Below are 17,104 nucleotides of genomic sequence, written 5' to 3'. Positions count from 1 at the left end.
TTTTTTTTGTATCTGTGTGTAAGTGTTTGAAGTTTCTACTAATATGGGTTTGGTAGATAGTTGATGTAGCAGATTGTGTTGTAGTTGCGTATTGTTGTGTGTGTCACTTGTTTGTCCGACCTGTCTTTGAAACTAGTCTTTTTTGTTTTGGCTTTCTACTTTCGTTAGCTTTCAGAGTTATTAAGGGAGCCATTACTCTTTTTATAATTTCATTTCCTTGTACTTTGTTCTGTTAGGAAAAAAGGTAATAAAGTTGTTGTTGTTTGCCGCACCGTTTTTCTGTGAACGCGATGCTCAATGTCTTCGATAACTCGGTATGCTAAAATGCTTTACAATGTTACAACGGTGAATACATCGAAGCTACACATGCCTAATGATATGGGATCCTTCTAATATAAAGTATTTTTGGGGGCATTTTTAACAGACTGCTTTTGTTATAGACGACACAAAATCTGAGGCGCGTACTTTCGGAATATAGACAAACACGGCAAATCGGGAACCCTCGATTGGTGTCTGGGTTCTTCAACGTCCCAAAAACAAGCCGTACAGTTTCTTTTTCTTCTTTGAGAAAAGTGGAGGGTAAATTCATTTAAAACGTTTTCCTCCTTTATAAGACTTTAACCGTTGGTACGGAAGGCGTTTGATCTATGTATGGTTGCACGGGAGAGGGATGGTGCTTCGCCACCTGTGCTAGCTCGTCGGCAAAAAAGGCAAATTGCTATCATCTCGTACTGCAGTCATTGTTTTTCTGACAGATGTGCGAGACTTTGTAGGCCTACCCCATACCCGAGTAGGGGTCCAAGTAGCTACTACCATATATGGACAATGACACGTGGGAGAACCTTAGAGGGAAAGTTGAGATAGGAACATTTTGCTGTGGTGAAAAAGAAAGTGAAACGTTGCTTTCTTTTAGTGTGCGGAGTGTACTGGTCAGAAAACTTAGAATTGATAGACATCTCAGTAAACTGTAGCACTTTAATTATTGACATAACAACAATAATAACAATCTCGTTAAAATATGCTCTGGATTACAAAGCAAACACTCTCATACGGTATTTACAGAAATGTCATTTTAAAAGCTAGAAAGGTACATGGATTGATTCATCTTTGTTCCTTTGCGTTCCAGGTCTTTGATGGAACGTTGTCAAAAAATTTTCCCCTTGTTTAAAGGAATCCTTTAACTTTTATTTTGACCTAATTACCTCGCTTGCAACAAATTACTGGGCAGTTAGGAGCACAAGTCGGGGGTGCACATGTTGGGGGGCAAATTGGTGGTGGGGGAGGGGGTGGTGGAGGCGGCGGCGGTGGGGGAGGAGGAGGTGGTGGTGGTGGTGCTGGACAGCAGACAGGTGCACAAGATGGCTGACAAATTTGAATCGGCGGAGGAGGTGGAGGAGGTGGAGGTATCATAACTGGGGGCTGACAGCAGCTTGGTTGGCAGGGTGGTGCACAGACTTGCATGCACATCGGAGGGCACGGGGGTGGGGGTGGTGGGGGCTCAAGTGGAGGTGGAGGGATGGCAGGGCCGGGCTCGTAGCGTGGTCTTGGAACCCAGTGCTCGGGACCTGGTGGACGAATGCAAGGTGGGGGACATGTTGCCTCCGCTGTGGAAAATAAGGAGAATAAATTCAGAAGTGTTATCATGTCGTAAAGCAAGTAAAATTTGCACAGGGTACATGTTCTCGAATATTACGAAGGTCTACCCCTTGGATATCACTAACTGAATTTGTAATTGATTGAATGATGGAACAAGAGACGATTCAAAGACGGAAAGTGACCTGGTGGTGATGGTTCTTCTCCGCTTCCGCTTTCTGCGCCACTTCCGGAATCATCTGTGAATCAAAGGCAAAATGTTTTTAACAAGGAATCCGAAAATGCAATCATTAACGCCATTTGTCCAACGCATCCGCTCAAATTTTCTCAGGACGTTGTGCTGGGAAGCGATTAACATTTTTATGGATCTACTGTGATAGACAAGTATTTTACCTTATTTTTTTCATGTTATGATCTCCGCTAACTTATTGAGAATATATAATGGCGCTGTATGTGAGACACGTTTCTTTTACGTCATCTCAAGACAAGACTATGTTGTTAAGTGTCGCCCTAAATATAGCGGAATTTTTAAGCAACCAATCGTGTACTCCTGCCGGTGTTCTTTGGATCAACTGGCTTGATTTTGATCCAATCCTTAACTCTCATTGCACCAGACGAAGGCTGGTCTGGCCAGCCGAAATAAAGTACATTTACTAAATAATCAAGTCTACGTTGAATCGGCTCTTTCTGGGAATACTTACTAAATATAGCTTAAACTGCTTTTTTGTTGTTAAACAAACATAATGGTGAAGGAGGTGCACTCTTCTCGTTATGCCGGAGTTTGGCATACTGAAAGCAAAAGTTTGCAGTCGCGTCCTGGTGAGGGCTGCTATGATTTGGGTTACAGAGATCTGGTGCCCAGTGACTCGATGAGAACATACGATATTGATCATCAGTGATGCTGATGATGATGATAATGGTGATGAGGTCTGCCAAGTGCGCATAGCGTAACGCTAGGGGCCATGAGTTAGCGATATGACGCCGTTTGGCGAGACTGCCTATTGTTATTGTCAGGGCTTGTAATTTTATTATTCTCCGACCAATACTTATGTTAATAATGCTCAGAGCAAATAAAAAAGAACATAATGCTCCTACCTTCCAACTTATTATATCTAGATAGCGATCCTCTCTTTACAGCGTCTTCGTTAGGTACTAAGAGCAAATAAATGTCACGATGTCAGAGGTTTCTTTGGGTTAAACTTGATCCGTGTGAATTAGATGAAAATTGATCGCTAGATACGTCAATGTTCTCAAAATTTAACAATTATTTATTATTTAGTGCTCAAACATATTTGTTGGCGATGTTTTCCCTTCATATAACAATTAAATTGTCAGGGGGCTTTGTGATCGGACTGTTCGAAGCAATCGGAGTTGTCGCCCAGTTTCCCCGAGTGGGTGCTTTGCAAACCCCGCAGGAGCCCCATGAGTAGGACCCTCCCTATGCACTATATCCTTGAGCGGGAGACTCGGATTTACATCATTGAGAACAATTTGCATACATCATTGTTTTTGCTAATTTTGTCTTCGTTTCACAAGATATTTTTATTCTGATTGCCCATGCTAAGCTATGCGTGCAGAGCCAAAGAACTCGTGGTGTTCTCAAAATAGAAGGATGCGCACAAAGGTTGAGACACAGGGCTCCTGAAACCAGTCAGAGGTCGCTATCGTTTTCTCACCGCTCACCAAAAGAATCGCGGCCTCCAGGGAAGATACTGTACAGCTAGACCTTTTAGATGTGAGAAACATGGAGGTTTAAAACTGAGCAAGATCGCCGGCCTGCCTGGTTTCGTGTTTAAAGGACTTGTTTACTTCGCACACAAGTGTAAAATGAAAAAGAAAGAATCGCGGCCTCCAGGGAAGATAATGTACACCTAGACCATTCAGATGTGAGAAAGATGGAGGTTTCAAACTGAGCAAGATAGCCGGCCTGCCTTGCTTCGTGTTTAAAAGACCTATTTACTTCGCACACAAGTGTAAAATGAAACGTGTAAATTACCTATAAGCGTGGTTCCTTCTTGTGCCAAAAGCACAAACACGAGAAGCTATGAGTCTTTTGTTCTACCAAAGTAGCAATGATCAAATAGAATTTGTGTTTGTCCTCGCTAGACTCCTCGCTATTCTAACGACGTAAGCATGCGCATTAACAGGAGTAACTACGTGCAGAGCCCATTATCGTCCCCAGAGCCACTCGCTTTCACTTACCCTTTCGAGTCACTCTTGTTACAAAGGAAAATTCGAATTTTTTTCATTGCCTAATAAAAACTGAATGCGCAACAAGAATTAATTGATAAATTACCGCGCACTTCCTGTTCGAAAGGCGGAAATTTTGACCTGCTGTTGATAAGTAGTACGACAGTTTTCCCATAACCAGTGCATTGCCTGTAATGGTTGGAGATGATCGCCACCATCCTCTGTTTAGCTGAGCATGAGCAAATACATTCTTGGCGCTTCCGCATGCGCTAAAGGATGTCATAAAATTTCTGACATCCAGTGAGTCTCTGTTACCAGAGTCCCTCGGTCCTCGTACCACGTGACCAAAAGAAACGGGGACTCTGGGAACGAGAATGTGCAGAGCCGTTAATTAATCGGTTGCTATGGAGTTTTCGCGTGTTGCTTCTGCTCGACGAGTCCTTGCATTACAGACGTAAATTGGCGCCATGCTTTACGCTTGCAGTTTGACAGCAATCTCCGTCATTAAAAAACAACGGAACTCACCATTTTCATCGTCATCTGAAGCATCTTCATCAACATCAGTGTTTGTAGCCTCGTCTTCATCATATTGAGATTCATTTGGGTCACTATAATCGTCACTATTTGCTTCTAAGTCGTTATCTTCTTCTGCGAAAGAAGAAAGACGGAAAATTAATTTTAGCTGATGAACTGACACTTTAACATCTTAAGACTTGCAGCTAAAAAAATAGGAAAATCTGCACCAACATATACACAGAGACAAATATATCTCCACCTCATAACAGAGCAGAGCTTATTACAAAAGTGGCCAGAGTTGCCCGACGTATGGTTAACATGGTTAGCTCTAACCGTGCTCGAAGCATGGTTAGCGCTGAGAAGGCTAGGATCATTGTCGCCCTCTTTCATATACTCGTCACATAGTGTCAAATCTAAATCAGCGAATACCTTCCTTTTTTTCCTCTAAAGCAAAATGGCCACCGGTCACGTGAGGGGAATGTTCTAGTTATTTGACGCTGAAATGCTCCAGTCGAATTCTTACCTTTAGGAAATCTTGATAGGGCTGTCAACAAAACAAACGATGTCAGTGGTATAAATGTTCGCACTTAAAATCATGCAAAACGGACATTTACCATTTTTAGATATGTTTATGTGATTTAAAGTTCATACTGTTGTATCAAGTTAGTAATCAAAATGCTGAGAGGAATAGTAAAGAAGTGAAATATGGATGCATTGTTTAAAAGGCAATTCATTAAAGAATTAGTGGGTGGCTTCATCATAAGGATTATTGGGAAGTAACTTGACCGATGTTGTACGTACAGGTGGACCACTCCTAAGATTTCAAAGTCTAGTTCAATGCTTCTTTTCTTTAACTACAATTTATCGGAACATTTTGCCGCACTGGTTGTCAAACGACGTGTCCATTAACTCACAGCGCAACTCCTCGGTCAGCATAATCGACTTACCTTTCAAACTTCTAGACGTCACAAGGTCGCTTGTAAACGAAATGCATATTAGCGCTAATAAAAACGCGCTGAGCGATAGCTTGAGGGGCATATTCTTGACCCTGTTGGCAGATATAAATGATGTGAGGACATGCTGCGAATCAGTGCCCCATGAAATTACTTCGGTAATAACCAGGGATTGGTTTCCTACACATGATGATTTTCTACTTGACAGATTACGCGATCACAAAGTAGTCGTGAATGAAGAATCTCCTCATTCATCAACGGTAAATGGGAACAATGGCAAAAAGAATTTATTTTAAGGTCGAAGAGTTGTAAGAGTTGCAGCCATAAAATTAAATCATAATTCGTAACAGGTCCTATCTTAAATATCATTTCTTTCCTCAAGTACAGTTTCTAGTTTAGGCTACGCAGTTTTTTTTACATAAAATGAAGAAGTAATCAGGAAATTCAAATATAAGTTCACGTTCCTATTATTAAATTGTAATATTTTCCTTTTTAAGAAGTATTTATATGACGGATCACTAAACCGTGTGCTCTTTTGTGTAAATGTTTCGGATGCCTTTTCAAAGGTAACAATCACTTATATTATAAAGTAGTACTCAAAAAAGTGAAAACAAAGTTTTTTAAATACATTACCTTCCTCTTCTCGACACAACCGGCTAAGAGGACAGGGCTGTTAGAAATATCACTTCGCCGAAAGTTCCTTTCTTCGCTGAATAATTTAATTCACTTGGCTGGTACTTGCCCTGGACTTGATAAACAACGCATGCGCATTGACCTTGTGAGTCATTTTTTGATAAGATCATTGATCGAACTCGGGTGTGATCTTGTTTTTCACAGACTTCCTTTCTTTTTGTATTTACAAAAGGGATTCTTCAACCTTTTTGTCGCCATGTTTATGAATGAAATTAATGAAGCTAAATCTTTTTTTCCTGAAACGAGTCAGTTAAAAGTGACACGTTTTGTGCAAGGACACCAAAAGATGGGTATATCTTCCAGCTTGTTAACTAAATAAGTTAGTTTTTTGGCATAGTTTTCTTCCCAAAAACCAACCTAATATTTAGTCCTTTCCAGTGGGTTATTCGAGGATGTTTGCTTTGATTTGCTATCGAATTACGTGGCGCCAAAAGCTCGAGGATTGGGACGAATTAAGGACCAATACCTCTTGCCCCAATCCCTTAGCTGTTGACCGCGCGCCAATGGTACGGTAGGGCCGAAAATCTCAGATTTAACACTAGGGAAGAGGCTTTCCGTTTAGGCTAAATCAGATGTGGAGAATTTCACACCCGAGAAGTTGCTTTTAACTATCAGTTTCAACTTGCATTGGGCAATGTTTGTACTCTTTATGAAAGAACACAGAAGCTCTAACTTATGGTTCTTGAACGCGGCATCTGATAGTCATTGAAGTATTTTGACGACTATTTTGGAACAATGGCGACCACGGTCAAACCTATTGGCTGAATCATTTTTTGCTAACTTTTTCGAAATTACTGCATGGCGTGCAGTCATCATTTTGTGTCCGACAAATGAATCAGATGTAATTTTAAACTTTATTTGTTTTTTTCTTTTAGACCATTTGACTGAGGTTTGAACGAGGTCACCTAGGGATTCCTTGAAAACCATTAGGAACTTAAAGATCTTCGATGTAACGACGTAACGAGGACGCCATCACGCAATGGCATTTAATTTAACGAGCAATACAATCGGTCTGCACGGGTTTCATTAAACGTTGTAAAATTTTCTTTAGCGTCCTCTCCAAATTTGTGACGATAAATGATTAAACTTCTAACTCTATATTGAAAACTTATGTCCACCGCAGAAATTCCGACTATGATTTGCTTTTCAAGCTTGAACACCGGTCCCCCAAATTCGATTCGAGTGTAGTTCTGATAATTTGCAAATGAACACATTGAAATAATGGCGAAGAAAAATCTCTACCTTCAACTTGCAATTTTAAAGAAGGTTTCTGTTGACGTTGTTTCGTAGATCTTAAACTTCTTATTGTTTTGAAAGCGCTGTGTTTTATGCTATAAGGAACTTACGACGTGAATCGACGACGTTTGCGCGACGGCTCTGTTAGATTGCTTGACGTCTGTTCTGCGCATGCGTATATGGACACTTGCCGACGACGACGACGTTGGTGAGGGCGATTTGCCGGTATCTAGCAGGACGCAACGTTTCTTAAAGTTTCTTTCGGTGCTTCCGGTGTTTTTGCCAAATAAATCAAGGATCGCAATTTAGGGGCATGTTCAACACATACGTTTTTCTTATTTTTTGTCTGTGTGCGCATTATTCAAGTGACGATCTTTGCTACGCTATGGCGATTAGTCCAATTAAAATAAAAGCGCCATTGAAACTCAAAGGGAAATCTGCATATCAACAAGGATAGGGACTGATAGGCCTTGATATAATACAGGTAGCGAAGCTGAAACTAAACCACGATTGATCAAAAATAAGGAGCAAACAGCGGTAACAAACATGAAAACAAGCGCATTGGTTGAAATTATTTACTTACTGTTTCGTATGCTTCGACATACATCTTCAGAAGTGACCGTCAACTCCAAATTAGAGTTTGGATTTTTTAAATGTAATATAAGTAACTAATTAACTTTTTAAAGACAATTAATGTGACAAATAATGGTAAATAAAACGAGAAAATAATTGACTAATGCATACGAAGCGTTAAGTAAATAATTTCAAACAATTCGCTTGTTTGTAATAGTTGTCACTACTGTTTGGGTCTTATTTTTGATTAAGCTGAGATGGCCAAAGAAAAATGATTGGTTATCTCGTCAGGAGTCTGTTAGGTAGCTGTTCAGCAAGTTTATTAATGTCCTCCCTGTAGAAATAAACCTCGGCCTTGTATTCGTCGTGTTTTCTTATCCAAACCGAACTTTTCATAGCTCCAGGATCACTGTAAACATCGTATAAAAGTACAAATTGTTGTTCGTTCGGTAAGAATATGCTATACAAGAGTTCGTTTCTCTGATGTTAGGCATTTGGATTATTTAAACAACTTACCTTGTGAAAAGATAAAAACAAACTTCACAAACAGGCGGAAAAATTTACCACACGTGCACGAACGTCATCGTTTTTGCTGCGAATATTTCTACGGGAGGGCGAACGGGACATTAGGGCCGTTTATACGAGAGAAAATAAGCCGTGGCTTACTCTGGCCGCGGCGTACAAATTACGCGAAATTTTGTACGAAGATTTTGTACCATTTATACGGGGTGTTCGCGTCTTATGTAAGCCGCGGCTTATTTTCTCTCGTATAAACGGCCCTATTGTTGTTCGTTGTGTAAGAGTATGCTATAGATAAGTTCGTTTCTCTGATGTTAGGCATTTGGATTAAACAACTTACCTTGTGAGAAGATAAAAACAAACTTCACAAAAAGCGGAAAAGTTTACCGCACGTGCACGAACCTTATCGTTTTTGCTGCGAATATCGTAAATTTAAATTTCTACGGGACGGCGAGAGGAACATTAGGGAGCTTACGCAAGAACGACGACGACAGCTGCGAGAACGCCACAAAACAATAGCTCTAATGAGCAAAAACAAAAGCTCCGCACGCCCTGCACGTGCATTTTTCATTTTGGTACATTTCTTTGCTGTCCTCGTGCTGACAACGACGTGAATTGACCAAATTTCGGGTTGTGTAGAGGACGTGAGAACACGACGAGACATTTTTAATTTTCTCCCCAACTGAACCACACAATTCATACCAATTTTATTCCTGAAATGTTGATACACATCTTCCATTCCGAACGACTTGGGGTTATAACGAAGTTGTTACAATAACGGGAAATAATATTTTTAGACGACGTTCTCTCTGCCGTCGTCGTCGTCCTAGCCTAAGCTCCCTTATGACTTGACCCAACGGCGCCGTCGATCGAACGTCGTCCGGATTCTTAAGCTCCGTAATACTTCAAAGGGGATCCCTGAAACTTACGTATTTTCCAGATAGATTTTTATTTAATTATTTGAAATGAGTTAATTTTGTTCCAATTTAGTAAGGGTCAGTAACGTTCCTTTATTTCAATAAGTATTAAAATAGAAGACTACCTCGGAAATGTACCATGAACTGTTGGTTGGTTTATGATAGGGGAGGGCTTCTCAGACAGCCCAGGGGCCGGCTGATCGAAGCCTGGTTAGCGCTAGCCGTTGGTGTTAAGAGGTATCAAAACCAATTGCTGGTTTTCACTCACGTGATCAACAGCCATGTTTTTCAACGAAAACAAAAGGAAGCGTTTGCATAATAATAGAGTTAAATTCCCGGAGGATTTGGTCGGGGCACCAACATGGCCGCCTTTTCTTTGTTTTGGGCACCAACATGGCGGCCGTGACGTCATGTGAAAACCGAGAATAGGTTTCCATGGCAGGTAATGCTGGTTAGCGCTAACCATGCTTCGAGCAACCTGGGCCAGTATGGCCGCGAGCGACCTGGACTGTCTGAGATTCAGGTTGTCGTCATCGTTGCGTAAACTGCTGCCTGTTTTCGGATGTTGGCGTCGCGAACGCCGTCGAGTATTCGTTACTTTTGCACCAAACAACAGTTCTTTCATACACAAGTTTATCTTTTTAATGACACTCAGTAAAACTGTTGAAAGAGAGCTTTTTTAATACTTCAAATAACCAATTTCCATTTTCTTTTACTTAATTAACAATAAACGGGACTAGAAATTTGAAACATCAATACAAACAAAGTACGCAGGCAAGGTGACACAATTGCATATTACGAAGGCTGTGTTACCACAACTTAACCTATCATGTTCCCATGAGGTAAATAGAAAAAAAAGATAAAAACCCTAAAGAGAAAACATGGTCAGAAAAGCTATCATATTGTTTGACTTCTGATGGCAATGCAAAATTCAGTTTCTAACACTTCAATCGCTCAGTTATTACTTTTTTGGTTTCTCTCCGTTTTAAATAAACTTGAGTTTTCCGTTAAGAGTATACAGTGGGAAAGCATGCAAGCTGTTAAAAAAAACGTTTTACACCGATGGACATCTCCATATAGAAAATACTCTATCGAAATGTTTGAGCAGCCAATTTTATTCATCTATGCTTGGCTGAATGTTGACACGTGACTTCAGACCTGATTGATTTAACAGAAACAGCCATAGTTTAAGTTATGAGTGTAAAACACTTAAAACGTCTTTTTTCACAAAGTTGAAGTGTAATTCTACAATCTAATAACTCTAAAAAAGGCTTTATGATGCACATGGTCGGTTTCCGCCAAGCATAATACTCATCTTCCTCCGTTTTGACAGCATTTTGGAGGACACTGAGCCTGCGGTGCACATGAACCTGGTAAAGAGGCTTGACATGCTTGTGGACATGTCTGCTGTTGTTGCATCTGCGGCATTTGGGGAATCATTGCTGCCATCATGGGCTGTTGTTGCGAATATTGCATTGCCATTTGCATGCCCATGGCGGCGGAGCAGCAGTCTGGTTGGCACAAAGGTGCACACGATTGCGCACATGGCGAAGGACAGCCCGGAGACTGGGTCGGCTGGGTGGTGTTAGCTTTTGGTTTGGCAGGAGGCATGACAAGGAAATTAGGAGCTGGAGGCTGGGATGGCTGTGCTGATTGTGTCGCGTACGGAAGCTGAGCACCGCAACAGGTCTGTGGACAGGCGGTGGGGCAAGGAATTGCAGAACATTGCTGGGGACACTGCGAGGCAGCGGGTTGCTGACTATACTGAGAAACCGGTTGTGCCTGAGCAACTGGTTGTGGTTGCGCCACTGGTTGTGCTTGGGCTGTGGTTTGTGCCTGGGGTAACTGTGGCATTTGTGCGTATTGAGACATTTGAGGGTATTGCTGCTGTTGTGGATAGGAATAAGGACTTTGCTGATACGGGACGGGATACTGGACTTGACCAGCTGTTGCCGGAGCCACAGGATTAGCTGATGGAGTGCTGCAGCATGCTGATACGCAGCCGGGCGCGCAGACGTCTGGGCAGGTTCCTGGGCAAGTTTGGCTGACTGCGGATATAAAGGTAAAAAATACAAAAATGGATAAACTTGCTTATGTTCTTCCACCGGCCTAATTTTTAGCTTGAGTGACTCACGTCATTTTGAATTAGACCAACGCCAACGTTAACTGGCCATCGTCAGTGTATTATTTTCCTCGTTGATCATACGTTAAATCCAAAAACGTCCAAGCGACTTGCGGAAGAGATTTGAAATTTCGTACTTTTTACCCGCCGTGGAACCGTAGGGTTTCGTTTTCTTTCGAAATAATAAAGAACCCAGGGAATAATTCTGGAAGGTTATAGTTCTATTTGAGACGTGAAAAGAGGACCGTCGAGTCAACTCTCGCGAAAGAAGATAGAAGACAGAAGACGGCTCTGGTGGTGATACTAAAAGTCTTAATTATGAGCTTACCTTTCCTTGTTCCTGTAGCATCCAAAATGGCTTGAATTGCCTTACCCGCTTTCGCTAGATTCTCTTCACAAAATAAAACAAAACAAAACAAAACAAACAAACAAAAAAGAATATGAAAAATAAGAATTATTCATGTTTCCACGTGACATTGAATATACACACTCAACAAAAACAACAACAACAACAACAACAACAACAACAGCAACAACTGAGCTTTATTTGAATGACTATAAGCGCGATGAGATGAACACAATTAATTGAAGATTAAAATAGTAATCATTAGAATTTGTTAGCTTTAATATCACATTTTCATGTGATAATTTTCGTATATCATCAAATTTTGTATAAATTTTGGAAGGGAGCATGCCTCTTATCCAGGGATATCTCTCACAATAGGCCTTTTTCGGTATATTAAAATTCAGCTTGCTGGTGAAGCAGTGAGGACAAAGACAAAGCAAAGTGGATGATATGTAAATATTTTTCTCATTCATTCCAACGTGTTTCTATTGCTTTTGTCGTCACTGCCTCACTATCAAGCTGAATATTTGATATTTCGAAAATGGCCTATTACCCAGAATTCTTGATCTGCAATGGAATGCAGCCCATCAGTTTTCGGCGTTATTTATTTTTATGACGGCGTTATTGTGTCCTTGGTTGCACGCTCCGAGATTGTGCATTAACCACGAGCAATTTCTCGTCCTCGTACTGCTGCGTGGTTGCACAGACCAACCAGACGTGTTGTGGTCATCACACCCAATCTAATTGGCCATAATTTGGCGGGAGTTGATTCTAAATTTAGATAATACTGTAAAGTGATTGAGCCAAGGCCAAGTGAGAGAGATCGTCACTTCAACAAGGGCGAATGGAATAATTGTTTTATTAAATCCTCAACCTTCGGTTTTGCTAAATTTTATTTAAGTTGAAGAAACGACCGAAAAATGATGTGAATTCCGGGCGCCAAAATTTTATGCTGAGTGACATTTGCCGCATTCATTTCCATATCAGGTCAAACGCAGGTGTAGTGGCCTGTAACCGAGATCCAGTTAACCAAAGAGAAAGATAGAATTGCGTTATCCGAGGTTGAAAATTGAATAACGTGAAGTATACTTTTATACTCTTGACGGTGAATTATCCACTGGATAAAGTTGTACGGCCTTTGAACAACTCTATAGAAATAATGAATCCTGATGCAAATACACAGAGGAGAGTATCTTACCTATACTTGAGTCAAGAAGTTCTCTGAGAGATCCTTGATTGCCGTCATCTGAAAAGAATACATCAAGGTTAATCAGTTTTGAATAAAATAAATGTATTTTGAAGTGCGGGTTGTACTCGAAATAGTGCGAGTGCAAGGATCAACTTTCTCTTTCGTTTATTAATCAGTTTTGTAGAGCGAGTTTCAATCAAGCTTCGTAAAACCAAAACCAAAGTAATTACTTTGGCCAATCCCGGTAAACCAATCAAAACTCCAAGTAATTACACGTAGCTGACACAAATCGCGGGAAAATGTGCACGCGCGAGCCACGATTGGATTTGGTGTCACTTCTTATTGGTTGAAGAAGTGGCGCTAAAACTTTGAACGAATCACCGAGTGAAGTAATGCAAAGCCAAAGCAATTCACTAATTACTGTCGACACTCAATTGAAAACCGCTCTAAATCAAGTCTCTAATATAAAATGAACGCCTGGACAAGATTGACTCCTACAGAACATGTCAAGCGTTTTTGTGAATCCCGCTCTTCAAAGTGAAGTAAAGGCATCATCTAGCCTTTTATCGATTCTGAATAACTTGCGTAAGCATTCAACATCAGACTTACTCACTTATGGCCTGGCCAAACGCTCGCAACATTTCAACGGGACATCTTGCAACATTGTTGGGCACAACGTGTTGCGTACGTTTGGCCAGTTCACTCAAAACATGTCGCAACATCATGCAACAATGTTGCAAGATGTTGCGTTGAAATGTTGCGAGCGTTTGGCCAGACCCTTTCGTTAAAAAGAAGCACCAGGTTTGATGCGCGCCAATCTTCAGTAAACATTACGAAGTCGAAATGCTACTTACATACTTAAAGCAACACATTAAGCGTTGGGATAATATTAGCAGTTCATGTCTACTTTGGGATTAAAGTTGGTAGCACACAAGTAGGCTTAGACACAATTCAATAGTTTATGAGATAATTAGAAGGTTTTGAGATATTTAGAGAAAAAAATCGGGAATTTCCGGAAACATATTTAGTCCATTTCACGTGATATTTGTGTCTTGGCCTACACACAAGTACTGTTAGTATAAGAACATTTAAAGTTTAAGCGGACATGTTGTGACGCTCATACGATTAAGAGAAACCGGGTAATCCAAGAGTTTTCTTGTAATGAAATGGGGTGAAGACGGAAGGTCGTGACCTTGAAGCATTTAATTCTGGTTCAGAACTGGAGTTTTCTGAGTTTACAAAAAATCGTTATTTGGATGTAACGCAGCTCGTGCATTTTCCCGGGCGTACAGCTTCCATCTTATTTTTGTCCATATATGGACATAAAATCCCCAGCTTTGCTCCAACGGAAAGAGTTGCCAGTTACACGACTCAAGGTCACGTACTTATGGTGAAGATTAATGTGTTTCTGCGTGGGATGTGTGCGAAAGAGAAGAACCCTCTTTTACACCAAAAATTGCTTCACGTCCAAGAATCAAGAATACCTTCATCGTGGATTTTCTTATTTTTCTTTGAAATTTTTTGTTTAGAAGACCTTTCATACTTTTCTTCTCTCTTCTCTTCAACGGCTTCCTCCTCTTCTTAGTGTTTAATGCATGAAAAACAAAAGAACAAATATACAACGATAAGGTCTCATTTAAAGAGATCACCGCAGTTATGAAACAATTTGATCAGTTGCGAAGGAAGCCTGAAAGAATCCAGGCGATCTGTCCGATGCCTTGATAGCTCAGATGGTAGAGCAATTGCAGCGTAATCACACGGTCCTGGGTTCGAATCCCGTTCATTGAGCGCGGATTTTTTTCAGGCTACTATTTTACAAGTGACCAGCTCCCAGATTCCTTGATAGCTTAGTTGGTAGAGCGAGTCCAGTTCAATCGCATGGTCCTGGATTCGAATCCCGTTCAATAAGCATGGATCTATTTCAGGCTACTAATGACAAGGGACCAGCTCCAAGTTGACTTGAAAGCTCAGATGGCAGAGCAAGTGCAGCCAACTGGCACGGTCACTGGGTTTCAGATATGCCCAGAAATGCAAATGATTAGATCTACACGGATTTCAAAAAGCATCACAAATTGTGCCCATTCTCTTCTAACCCAACTTCAACATCAATCGTGTTTCGGAATACAGACTATTAACGTCACCAGGAGCGCATGAGTAGGAGCTTGCCTATCCCATACAAGCCCTATGAGTCAACCTCTGCTCGTATCTTTCTATTTTTAAAACGCCACGAGTTCTTCGGCTCTGCACGCACTATTTAGAATGGCTAATCAGAATAAAGTTATTGTGGAACAAAGACAAAAATAGCAAAAATAATGTGTGCAAATTGATGTAAATTGTTGTAAATGTGAGTCGCCCGCTGAAGGATTAGTTCTAAAAATAGAAAGATACGCGCAAAGGTTGACTCAAGATATAATGCATTGGGAGGCTCCTAGTCATGGGCTCATGACTTCACAAAAATTGTTCCTCAAATGCTGCTCGTCAAGTAAGGATAAACAGTTGCATTTAAGGATGCTCAAACCAGTTTCAACACTTTCAATACGCTGTACTAGGGCGCGCTGGATATTTAACAATTAGACCCGTAGCCCGCAAGGGCTACGGGTCAATAGCCCATGAGGCGAAGCTGAATGGGCTATTGACCCGTGGCCCTTGAGGGCGAAGGGTCTAATTGTTTTAGTATCACCCAACTAGTCGGACAGAAAAGGCAATAATAAAGTTAGCAAATGCAAGTTGAAAATATATTTATTTGGGAATAATACGAAAGAAAGCGTCACGCTTTTCGTGACTCGAGGACTATTACTAATATTTGGTTTTATCAACTCCGTTGATAAAACCAAATTTTTGTATACTACTTCCCCACCGACGCAGCACCACAGTTTCTTTAGAAACTACCCCTTCATTCATTTGACTATTACTAATAGTCCTCTAGTAGCGTAGCCAATCAAAATGCCGCATTTGCATTAGTCCACTTCTTGGGTGATACTAAAAAGTGATAGGCGCCGAGTTGGTTATAATCATTTTATATCCAGCAAGCCCGAGTAGAATAATTGTTTTATTAAAAACTCCAGGATCAACAATTCTTCCGTGTCGACTAAAGCATCGATTACTGCCTTGGTCAATTCCTGTACAAAACAGCTTTTGTTGGCCATTTTTTTTCTCAGAGCTGCAAAAATGTTTTCAGCTCGCTTTATTGCTGACGCGTTCCTTGACCATATAAGGTACAGCAGGTATATCAACTGATAGCCTGTGTCCGGCGAGCCAATGAAAATGCTGGAAACCTGATATCCGTAGTTCAATTTCTAATAAATAGATTTAGCCAAGAAAAATTTGAAGGTTGCTCTGACTCCACCAGATATAAGTGCTTAAAAACAAAATATAAGGCGTTTTTAGATGGTTCTTTTGCGACCTACATATAAAAAAAGCAAGGTGACACACGCTAACACCAATTCGGTGTGGCCACTGGCCAACACATCACGTGTGCGCATAACCATTTCACCCGGTCAACTTACAGCCATGGACAGCTGTTTCGGTCTTGCTGGACCTCATCAGCATGGCGTAGCTAACATACGAGGCGGGTGCTTTTAGGTACCCCTTTAAGTGGCAGCTCCACATACAAGAAATGCGGTAAGCTGGGTTGCATTGGGAACAGCAAAACTGTACTCCCAGTTGAGGATGAGACCCAGCAAGGCCGATACAGCTGTCCATGGCTGCTAATTGACCTGGTGAAATGTTTGTGTGCTTGCATGATGTGTTGACCACACCGTGGGAGTTGGTGTTAGCGTGTACCAATTTGCTTTTTGGTTTTTTTTTCTTTATAGTACTCAGCACTTCAAATCTATAGAGCGTTTTCACATGACGTCATGACGGCCATGTCGGTGTTCCAAAACAAAGAAATGGCGCCCATGATGGTGTACCAAACTAATCCTCCGGGTATTTTTATGCAAATAATTTCTTTCGTTTCAGTAATCCAATATGGCTGCTGGTTACATGAGTGAAGACGCTCCATACAATAATCAGGCAAACATTTCTTGGAATAAGTAATGACAGAAGCTCATGACCTGGAATCGTTTAACTCTGGTTCAGAGCTGGGGTTTTTTTGAGTTTAAAAATTTCCTTATTTGGATGTAACGTACCTCGTGCATTTTCCGGCGCGTGTATCTTCGATCTTATTTTTGTCCATATTTGGGCATAAAGTTGGTGTCCTAAAATCCCCAGCTTTGTTCCAAGAAAAAGAGTTGCTTCTGGTTATGAACAGCTTTA

General features: G+C 41.0%; 2 protein-coding genes across 2 annotated transcripts in view; both read right to left on the bottom strand.

The window, feature by feature from the left end:
- Positions 1 to 957: 957 nt before the first annotated feature.
- LOC138047553 (uncharacterized) lies at positions 958 to 6,006 on the bottom strand. Its single transcript, XM_068894458.1, has 7 exons — positions 5,886 to 6,006; positions 5,247 to 5,347; positions 4,823 to 4,843; positions 4,309 to 4,431; positions 2,689 to 2,745; positions 1,779 to 1,832; positions 958 to 1,604 (listed from the first exon to the last, which is right to left on the bottom strand). The coding sequence occupies exons 2-7, from the start codon at positions 5,335 to 5,337 to the stop codon at positions 1,195 to 1,197; spliced, it is 756 nt and encodes a 251-aa protein (XP_068750559.1). The 5' UTR covers positions 5,338 to 5,347; positions 5,886 to 6,006; the 3' UTR covers positions 958 to 1,194.
- Positions 6,007 to 9,851: 3,845 nt separating this feature from the next.
- The window catches only part of LOC138047547 (uncharacterized), an 11,302-nt gene continuing 4,049 nt past the window's right edge, over positions 9,852 to 17,104 (bottom strand). Inside the window, exons 5-8 of the mRNA XM_068894446.1 lie at positions 14,332 to 14,427; positions 12,857 to 12,904; positions 11,641 to 11,703; positions 9,852 to 11,238 (exon numbers count right to left, since the gene is read on the bottom strand). Coding sequence (XP_068750547.1) covers positions 10,502 to 11,238; positions 11,641 to 11,703; positions 12,857 to 12,904; positions 14,332 to 14,427 — 944 coding nt within the window. The 3' untranslated portion in view covers positions 9,852 to 10,501. The remainder of the gene's footprint in view (positions 11,239 to 11,640; positions 11,704 to 12,856; positions 12,905 to 14,331; positions 14,428 to 17,104) is intronic.

Source organism: Montipora capricornis, chromosome 1, assembly GCF_036669925.1.
Source record: "Montipora capricornis isolate CH-2021 chromosome 1, ASM3666992v2, whole genome shotgun sequence".
In the NCBI taxonomy this organism is placed as follows: Eukaryota; Metazoa; Cnidaria; class Anthozoa; order Scleractinia; family Acroporidae; genus Montipora; species Montipora capricornis.
Note: the sequence above shows the minus strand (reverse complement) of the source record. Positions and strands in the feature narration are given on the sequence as shown.